Source organism: Adelges cooleyi, unplaced genomic scaffold, assembly GCF_023614345.1.
Source record: "Adelges cooleyi isolate 19-005CV unplaced genomic scaffold, UGA_ACOO_1.1 ACOO_flye_CR_arks_rails_tigmint_CR_PRNA_376, whole genome shotgun sequence".
In the NCBI taxonomy this organism is placed as follows: Eukaryota; Metazoa; Arthropoda; class Insecta; order Hemiptera; family Adelgidae; genus Adelges; species Adelges cooleyi.
In genome coordinates, this window is record NW_026096053.1 from 5,164,482 (window position 1) to 5,175,313 (window position 10,832).

The 10,832-nt window shown below is 31.9% G+C and overlaps 1 protein-coding gene across 1 annotated transcript; it reads left to right on the plus strand.

Moving 5' to 3' along the window:
• The first annotated feature begins 173 nt into the window (after positions 1 to 173).
• LOC126841143 (peptidyl-alpha-hydroxyglycine alpha-amidating lyase 2-like) lies at positions 174 to 7,168 on the plus strand. The gene is made up of 7 exons (XM_050577459.1): positions 174 to 1,332; positions 4,901 to 5,046; positions 5,118 to 5,316; positions 5,390 to 5,591; positions 6,147 to 6,335; positions 6,413 to 6,525; positions 6,603 to 7,168. Exons 1-7 carry the CDS (start codon positions 1,159 to 1,161, stop codon positions 6,723 to 6,725), a joined length of 1,146 nt encoding a protein of 381 aa, XP_050433416.1. The 5' UTR covers positions 174 to 1,158; the 3' UTR covers positions 6,726 to 7,168.
• Positions 7,169 to 10,832: the final 3,664 nt, after the last annotated feature.

Below are 10,832 nucleotides of genomic sequence, written 5' to 3' on the forward strand. Positions count from 1 at the left end.
TGGTATCCGAACTCATGGTTAATTTTTAGTTTTTTTTAACATAAAATCATTAATTTTAGAATATACACATAATCGGGGCTATACACGAAAACGGCAACCGAGTTCATGTGGGATTCCCGCTGGCAACGGAGGTATCCTTGTCATAGTTGATGGACGGGCGGATGGTTAACTATGACGAGGGTACCTCCGTTGACAGCGGAAATCCACATGAAGTCGGTCGCCGTTTTTGTGTATTGCACCGATTATCTATATATTCTAGAATCAGTGGTAAAATGACTAAAATCTAATTTTAGTTTTTAAAACTTTGCAATGAAAAAAATAAGAAATCCGTTTTTTCCTTCAATCGCGTTATTTTTCAACACTTTAAGAAAAATAGGTACATTTTTATAATTACTAAATAGAAGATCGGATACGTGAGCAGAGATGAGCAAAAAGTATCAATTTATTCAAGTATCAATAAGCAAATTTTATTATATAGATCGATTATTCATACTATTATTAGAAATCTCTTAGTAAATATAATTTTCTAATACTAAGGCTGTACAAAATGTAATTATATAAATTATAGATGCATTATGATTTGTGGATGTTGTATAGGCCTTTTGTAACATTGGCGACTTCTATAATATATTAGTTAGCACTTAGCTGATAGTTGTAACTAAGAATCTTAGTTTTATATTTTATGCTTGGATTTAAAACTTGTTTTGTATGAACTACGGATAGATGTGTAATTAACCTAGAGTTTTATCTTATAAATGAGGGGTAGAGGGAAGCAGGTGGATCACATATTTGAAATATTTTGCTTAGGGTTTGAAATATGTTCATCCTAAAAAAAAAATGTGTACGTCTATAGCTGTTTATCCGACTTTTAGAAAATAGCTCACTTGCTCTTTTTTAAGCTTTTAGCTCTGACTTTAGGGGTTGTGAATGGGATATCAAGGGTTTCGAGTACGCACATTGTTTTCGAACAGTCGAACACTATGTTTGCATTGCGAGGCGCTCTCTGGCGATTAACTAATGTCAGCTTATGTGTATTGATCTCGAATGTACAACGGGAGCGCGTCAAGGCCAAAGGCATCGTCGACGTTGTACCGTTATCGTCGTGCCAATGCACGGCCAATAGTAACGAATCCTTCTTACTCACCACCATAACACACAATGGGTCCAATGGCAATGAAACGTTTGTTGAACCACGCCACCTTGTTGTCCCTGATCACTTATTTCTGTTGTCCGGTGACGGGCTGGCCGGCCGACAGCAACTTTTACAACGAGATCAAGCGAGTCGTCTACGGCAACACCGACGACTTACCGCCGCTAGCATTGCCTGTACAAGTAAGCAAAAATATTGTTGCATCCCGCAAACAACCAATTGTTATAGCTTGAATCCACAAATAATCGTCAATACGTTGTTCAGTTTTCAATCACCTCTAAACTTTTGACTTGGCATAATATTTTTTATCTATCGATTTTATATTATGTATATCTATATGTTATGACTGCATTGTAATAAAACAACAATATATTAAAATCATATATAGTCAATATGTGCATATGTTAAAAAACGTATTTATTAAATTAAATAAAACTAAGTAGACTGTTTACTAAGTGTTCTGTGACAAGTTGCCTTATGTCACAGTATACCTTTCATAATTATTTAATACATTTATAAATCATAACTTGCAATTTTTAAATCACTGTTACACGATAAATCGCGTTAATTACCTTATACTATTGAGATTTTGCAAATTATTGAAGTACCTACATTCTCGAGTACTCGGGAAGTTCAAGAAAAACAAAAAAAAACCTTATAGTTATCAATGTATGGAGTGTACGGATTTTGGCAATAATCCGAAAACAAATAGATTTATTTTGATCCGAAAAAAGTAACAGTTAATGTGAAAAATAATTTTTTTTTTTAGTTAGCGAGTAAAATGTGATTTTTGTAAGTTTATCTGAACGTTTGCTAGTGCGATAGGACATTTCAAAGAGAACGAAAAAAAAATGTCCAGGCGTCGAGTAATTCTAGTTAGTCTACTGTAGCAAATTACTTATTTAAAGTATCTTATATAAAATATTTTATTTAGTTAAAAACTACTCAAGTAAGATCGTGTTCCAATTAAAAAACAAAAAATAGTATATATCGCCTAGATTTGCAAGCAGCTATCGATCCGGTTTATTAGTACAGTAATTAGGATTCTTTATTGGTAGTTATGTTTTTATTACGCTATCACAATTCTTGACGACATTTTTTTAATATTTCTTTCACCTAAACACGCAGAATGCTTATTCAATTGTTCAGGTAAAATAAATACGTCAACAAATGCTTATGAAAAAACGTTGTCATGGAGAAATGTTATACAGACGCAAAATTATATGTATATCTTACTTCGCCTATAAAAACTTGTATTGGCGATTACAAATCCAGTTTCCATAAAAAAAAATTTGTAAAATAAAATTGCATATTCCACTTTCTGAATTTTATTTTTAGTACGTTAGTATACTTAAAAGCGTGGAAAATACAGGTATATGATTCAGATTATTTGGCTTGAAGAGCGGACCATACATTTATGGAAACTCAAAAAATCAGGACTTACTCTCCCCCCCGTGTGTTTTCCCATATGTTTTTCCACGATTCTAAGTATTTAGATACCTACTAAACGTCGAATATCCAATTTTCTTTGACAACTTTTTGTACGGTAATTGTTTTTTTAATCGACAATAAAGGTTTGTGATACGAGTAGTACAATATACTTATAATTTTGCGTCTGTACAACATTTTTTTATGACAACGTTTTGTTATTAGCATTTGTTGACGTATAGTATTTTAGGGATTATATTAACGTAACTAAAACTTTATAAAAGTAATTAAACACGTAGGTAGTATATCATAATACCTATAACTAGTAACGCGAGAGTGGTTTAACATTTTGTTGGCGCAAAAATAAACTTCACTTTAAGTTGCTCTAGACCTATCATAAACAAAATAAAAACCCATTCTTCGCAATCAAGTTTTTGAGCTAGAAAATTGGTGGTTATAGAATTCCTATACGACGACGTTTGGTTATAAGCATTTGTTGACATGAATTTGTATTCGATCCCAACTGTTGAAAAAAAAGTACTTAGCTAACCACAGAAATAACCGAATTAGTACTTAACTGTACAAGTTAAGTTGGAGTCACCTATTTCAGTACTTAAAATGGTTTTTAATTACATAAATTTAGTTTGTAGTTTTAGAGTAATTTTTTTTTTATAATTAAAATTAGTTTTATTATGTCTGTAGAATTTCCGTGATAGGCGGGTTTAACCCCCCTCCCCCCATCCTGACTTGTAATTAAAAACTGATGTAACCTATGATGTAGGTACCTACTGTAGTTGTTAGCCTTCATAGTTAATGTATTGTTATACGGGTAATCATACAAATATTGATTTCTTAGTAGTTTTAACTATATTACAAATCGGTTATCAAACGGCCCATTTTTAACTGTACGAGGTTAAATAATATTATTTTATACTCTTTTTGGTAGTTGATAAACTAAAATTATAAGTTGATTACAGGGTATACTATTGTCTTCTGTGAATCTTAATCGAGAAAAGCCAGGGCGTTATGCAAATATATATTAAATTCAATGTAAATGAGAGCCAAAAGATAATCTCTACAGATTATGTCCCACTAGGAGTTGTAGTAATGTACAGAAATAAATGTTAATTTTGTTTGCAATAACAACGCTAGTAATACTATAGTATTAAATGGTAGGAATAAATGACTTTATCATAATTAATGTATCGCTTAACGCGAATAACGGATTTGAAGCTTTAAACGTTATTGTTGTAGTTACTCGTGTGTTCAAATTGATTGGATCCGGTTTTATTCAACTAGAACTAAATACCAATTATACTTAGACCAAGGGCGTTTTTAAAGAAGACGGAGGATAAGATACTAAACCATTTTATTGTTATTGTGCTATGGTTCGTGGGAGTTAATTCTCCTACACACACATTTAAGTCACAATTAGTATTCCAATTACAATATGATATAATAGTATGCAAGTATTGAATATTACAATTTTTGTTGGCTATTTTGCAATATTATACATTTTTAAATCGTCTAGTCAACGTTTTGAGTAGATTATTTTCTTCTGTATTAACATTATACGTTACCATTTTTTTAAAATTTAAATATCTAAAGGAACACTATTTTTATCAAGGAAACCCCGAAAAAATGAAATGGTATTATCCTAAACATGTTTATTGTCTATAAAATGGAAGCATTTGATATTTTGTTAAGCGCTTGTTTAAAAGTGATAATCGCTTTCAGTTATTCTAACTTCTGAAGACTTGTGACATCTTCGTCCTCACTAAGCCCCGAAGTGTTGTCTTTGTTTTGGATTTATGTAATAAAACCTATACTCTATTCGGAATAAGAACAGGGCTGGTTGCGCATGGGCGTGGCTTTGTTCCGAAGCATTGCATCGGCGCGCCTCGACTTGGTAGGAGAAACCTCTTACCCGCCGATCCAGCGCCGACGAAAATCGGACGGCCGCGCCGTGCTGTTCTTATTCCGAATAGAGTATAGCTGCATAATTGTAAACCTTTAACCGCGCATCATACTTTATTAATTAATAGTAGTTAATAATCAAGTTTAAAATTTGTGTTTGTTCGTAATTTGATTACCTATAATAATAATAAATTTTATTTAAAACGTATACAAACGAAAAATTCAAAATGTTGCAAGTTTATTAATAGATTAAGTGGTAAAACAATTGATACCAAAATTAGCGATAAGAATCAGTGGTGTGAAATACAAAAAAGACAATATTATTCCCGTTTCCAAAAATGTTCAAACATTAATTTTATTAATTTGTACGATCGATTAATGAGGACTTGTTTCGTTTTATCGCAGGAGCAAATAAGTATAAACAGACCGATTGAAGTCGAAGGATGGCCAAGGAGTCCGATACCCCGTCTTGGGCAAGTGAGTGGAGTGGCCATGAATACGGTCGGGCAGCCGGTGATTTTTCATCGAGGAAGCCGAGTTTGGGATGAAAGGTAAGACGATTTCTGCGCTCGAATAGCATTGAGTATACGAATATTTCATTTGTGAACTTGTTTCCGCACAGTTCGTTCAACGAAACGTTTCACTATCGGCACGTGCAGGAAGGGCCGATTCTTACCAACACCATTGTCACTCTGAACCCAAAAACCGGAGACGTGTTGTCCAGCTGGGGCGCGGGATTCTTTTACATGCCTCACGGTATCACTATTGATCACCAAGGAAATGTGTGGGTCACCGATGTGGCCATGCATCAAGTTTTTAAGGTATAACAGGCTACATTAACACGTGTACGGACGTGATGTACCGATTGAATGACATGAACGTCAATTCTTTCAGTTTTCACCTGGGGCGAATAGGCCGTCGTTGACGTTTGGCAAAAGATTCGAGAACGGTAAAGGGTACAGGACACTTTGCCAACCGACATCTGTGGCCATTGCCTCGACCGGTGATATATTCATCGCCGACGGATATTGCAATTCCAGAGTTTTGAAATACTCGGCCCGAGGAGAACTCTTGCGTGTATTTCCGCACGCTAACGGTAAGTCATCGAGTAAACAAAATTCAACCAAAAAACATAATCGTATTCCTAGTTGTATAAGATCTTTCTCTACTATCTACGTCCCCACAGACACCTCTTCTGTGGCTCGTTTTGTGATTTTCCTCTTTCGGTTTCCAGTCCATCGTTTGTCTGGTTGCTTATCTTTTGTTCTTTTACGAAGCAATGGTCTGGCATTATTCCCCCATTTCTCTCCGTAACTCACTGTTGAATTTCCTTCTCCACACACCTATATCAAAAACTTGTTCACATAATTTTTTATCCTCCATAGATGAGAGCAGGTTTAATTACTTTTATGTACAATCTCATTTTTGTATAATTTGACAAGAGTTGAAATATTGATAAGGAATAGAGTTAATCTACCTTTACTATTCTCGTCCATATCTCTCGTCATTAGTATTAAGGAGATCAACTCCAATTAGCTGGGAGAAGAAGAAGTTAAAAGATGTTTATGATATTGCGAGACTAACGTTATATATTTTTTTATACCACAAAACCTGCATTATGATTTATGTGCTATTTGTGTTGTACTATTAGAGTTTTTGAGTCTACAAGTGCCGCACAGTTTGGCGTTGCTAGAACAACTAGACATGATTTGCATCGCCGACCGAGAAGACATGAGGGTGGTGTGTAGGGGAGCTGAACTCTCGGATGACAGCAAGGAACAAGCCGCTTTAACAATACAAGAACCGGACTTGGGCCGCGTTTACGCCATAACCAACCACGGTAAGTGGCACGATTTTTTATAATTATTCTACACATATAATGATAAATATGTTGAAATATCATTTTATGTTCGTCAGGCAATATGCTCTACGCTGTCAATGGTCCAACGTCACCTGTAATTCCAGTTAGGGGATTCACTATAAATCCGACGACCGAGACCATTCTTGACCATTGGCCTTTAGCTAAGGACGTAAGTTGTTCGGCGTCGAATAGTTATATCATTATCCGTGTTTAACGGGGTTGTTGATATTTTTGAATATTTTTTAGGGCTTACAAGTGCCGCACGATATAGCTATTTCCAAAGACGGATCATCGTTGTACGTGGCTTCCATTACTCCAAACCGTATTGTAAAATATACCATGACGGCAGTTCCATTGAAAATTGATTAATCAAAATAATAATAATAATATTATAACTCCAACTCTAATTATATATGCTATTTTAAATACACTATTAGAACTCAGTTGCTGTTTAAGATTAATACAATAACGTATATTTGCAGAATCAAATTTGTTAAAACTATGTTATGATATAGAGAATAACTCGTATGTCGTACGCGTTTCCTCGTTAGGTATAATTCTATATAATATCATAATATGATTTCAAATACATATAGTAGTATAGAGAAATGTTTGAATTATTTTGAAGTTTCTATAATTATTATTTACTTGTGTAAACTTATCAAAGTATATTTCCTGCGATTAATTGATTAAATTTTAAGCGTGCCTACAGGGCCTAATTAGTAACTCAATTGGACCAATTTGTAAAATGTTATGTTGACTACTGATTCTTGAACTTAAAACAAGGCAATAAAGAAAATTATAACACTGTAGTCAACATTTAAGCATTGTTTTCTCTAATTTTGTTTGAAATCGTGCGCAAAACTAAAATGCATTTTATTTTTCGTTGATAAAATAATGTTATTGCTTAAACATTTTTCCAAAAAGACAAGTAATCCAAAATATAACTACATTGTCATTACTTTTATGTAAAAGTGATAGTAAAATGTAAATAGAAATACGTGTCATGAGGATAACCAATAGGTGCTTTAAAATTAAATATATATATCTATAGAAATTGTATAAAAAGTGTGAAAGCGACAATTTTTTTTTCTTGGTTCTTTGAAGCTTAATGTGTAACACTATTATTATCATAATATTATAATAATATGATGTAATATATTATAGGTAATTGATATGATAAAAAAATAATTATTAATTTAGTTAACAATAATATTAGCTGATGAATAAAAAACATCATCGAAGGTCATGTCAAACATGATTAAAAGAGGGATTTTTTATTCAAACGTATGAAAGCAATAAGAACACGTTGGAATTTTAATTTTCTTTTTATACATGGTATAACAATTAATTATTAAGGTTATGGTCATTAACTACTATAAAGCTGTCATATTAATTATTGTCTGAGCAGTGTCTTGTATGATATTAAAGATGTATCTGAATTATAGGCGTCGGTCAGGTGAGATTTAAAATGCCATTAGCCATTTTATATCGTTATTATTTTTTTCTTCTAATACCCAGTGACGACGTGCATGTATTTTTTTTAATATTGATGATACCGACACCGCTATTTTTATTAGCGCGCACTAGTCCCACGGATACCCGATATTTAATTAAGTTAATAATTCTGATACAAAATGTGGCTAGCGACGGACACTTCTAACGTTGTTCTTATGATAGTAATAAAATAAAGTTTTATGCCCTTTGTCTGAGCAAAAATATTAACACTACAGTGTGTTAATAAATAATTAATACATTGAACTGTTGCGATCTCCAATTTGCAATTTTATTATGCATAGCTAAGCCGTAAATAGTCGGTATAATGGTTGTAATAAGTTTACAACAGCCAACCGATAACTTCAAAACTAAGAGAATTGTAAAGCACGTCGTATATCATCACATAATATTATGTAAAAATAGTAAATATCTGTTAAATAAGTTGCCTATTCGGTAAGGAATACCGGATAGGCAACTTATAGGCATGTTCGGATTAGACGGCTATTATTGGTTCATATTATGAAGGTATATTTGTCGCATTCATATAATAGACCTTAGGTATAGTCAAAAATCAAAATGGTAGTAATAATTAAATAACAGCTGTTAATTTTGCGTTAAACGTTAGTAATATAAATTGTAATACAATTTAATTCTGTTAAGCCAAAAATGACCATGTAACACGAGTTACAATTTTCATCTGTTCCAAGTTTTTTCGTCATCATTCCGATAATATCTATATAGTGCGGTTACCCTATATGTATACAATGTAAATTGATTACATTTACCGACCAAAAACAAATAGGTACCTACTTGGTACACCACACAAGATGACGTGTACGTATTAAACATTTGTAGTCAAAATAATTAAGCTTTCATGTTTTATACGAACGTGGATTACAAATCTCATATCATATACAATTAATGAAATGACTCTAGTCCATAGAGTATTACTATATGCTCTAGCCTCTCTGATATCAAGATGTTTAATATTTATCATAATGTACCATAATATGGGCTGTGACATACGACATAATTTATATAAACGATGCGACGATGACAACGAAGGGATGACATGTCATTAAAAACATGTGTACTATACTTGTATAACAGTAATAACTATGGCCTAAGGTTTGGGTTAATGACAACATAATATGTATGTCTGCTGATATAATTTATATATATATATATATACAAAGATATATTAAGCGCATGTTAGGAATGTTATCATACGCATAGCTGAGAGAGAAACATAGTTGTATGTCTTGAACTAGCATTTAAATAGAAAATATTTGCTATTGTATATATAATATATAATTATATTAATTATTACCTAAGTATTGTCTGTACTCGTGTTCGTTTATTATATTATTTGTTTATAATGTGCGTGGATTTATATTTATATTTTCGTTTAATTTTACTAGTTTTAATCGATTAATATTTTCTAAACATTTTTGTTAAACCATAACTTATTATTATGTAACCGATTTTGATGATTTTTTGTTACTGTTAGTATTATATTAATAGATAGTCTATCTAGTGATACTATAGAAATGTTAGTACGTAAATAGTAATATTGAATAACGTTTGACATATAAAAAAAAAAATTATAGAAACTTCTAGATTTCAGGAAAACTTTTTGTAGTGTTTGTGTACTATAACTGTAAGGCATTGACTTAAATATATTCAAATTTAAAATATTGTAAATAAATAATAGTTAAACAAAATAAGGAGAAATACAATTCTTACTTAAGAAACCGCAATTGTATATGAATATTAATATGGACAGACTTCAAAAAGTCAAAATAAATCTAGTTTATTACTTTTTAGTGTTTGTTACATGTTGGTTTTGAAAAATACATGTATTTTTATTTAAACAAAATTGTAAATGCATATTTTTACAAAGGTATGTATTTAGTTGTAGAATGTAGGTAGCGTTAAAAAAAAATAACATTTAATATTTTTTATTTAGGTAACATACAGTGTTAGATACGACAGAGATATAACTAATGTGTGTATAGTGTCAAAGTGTGAACCTGCTCCAAAATAATAATAAAAAATAAAAATAATACATATTATATATATATATTATACACGTATCTAGCGCGTGTTGGTATTCCTTGGCCTTATAGTATTTTACACATGCTGAGGCACTCCACCATCATTAATAAGACCATTTTATTGTCCTGTCACACCAGTGCGTACACTATAAAACACTGTACCACTGGCATGTGTGTTTGGCATGTTTTGAATGCGCGTTTCTTATTTTGGAAATGTTCAAGTCGTCCAAGATCCCAACACATTATTTTACCTGATAAAACTAATATATATATATATATATATATATAATATACAAACTACATATTATTATGTAAATATCTTGTGTTTACTGTTTTCAAACATGGCCCGACGCTAACGAGATTCAAGGGTCATAGTACCTGATGACAGGTCAAAACTCATGGGAGATATTTGCATGTATTATAACATAATATAATAGTATAGTATTGAATTTTACTAGCACCAATGCCCGGCCTAAATGAAATATTATGAATTATGATATTATCTTATAAACGTGTGGCTAGTACTATTAAAATCATAAGCTTAACTTTGACTCGCTTTTCTTTTACCATATAGGTACGCAACATAGATAGACTCGTCCTCCCAAATTATCATTTACCATAAGTTTTCCAATAAGTTTCATAGTAAATTCCACAAGTACAAGTGCGTCAACGTATTTTGCCCAAAAACAACCACATCTTACTTGTGGCTCCATTTCTATGTAGGTAATTTTTTTGTCATTTAAATACTTGTAAATATAATGTTTTACTCGCTATACGTTTTTATTCCCCGAAGAGAATCAGAAAAAAAATGTGCTAGTGAGTAATTGAAAAAATCTTACTCAGCCTTTTATGGTAATCGTCAAGAATTCAACGATAACTTTTGTACATTTTTATTATTATTTCAATTAACAAAAATCACTAC

Coding starts and splice junctions, on each gene's coding strand:
- LOC126841143 (XM_050577459.1), top strand. CDS start 1,159: ATGGGTCCAATGGCAATGAAACGTTTGTTGAACCACGCCACCTTGTTG. Junction 1,333..4,900: donor CGCTAGCATTGCCTGTACAA/GTAAGCAAAAAT, acceptor GTTTTATCGCAG/GAGCAAATAAGTATAAACAG. Junction 5,047..5,117: donor AGCCGAGTTTGGGATGAAAG/GTAAGACGATTT, acceptor GTTTCCGCACAG/TTCGTTCAACGAAACGTTTC.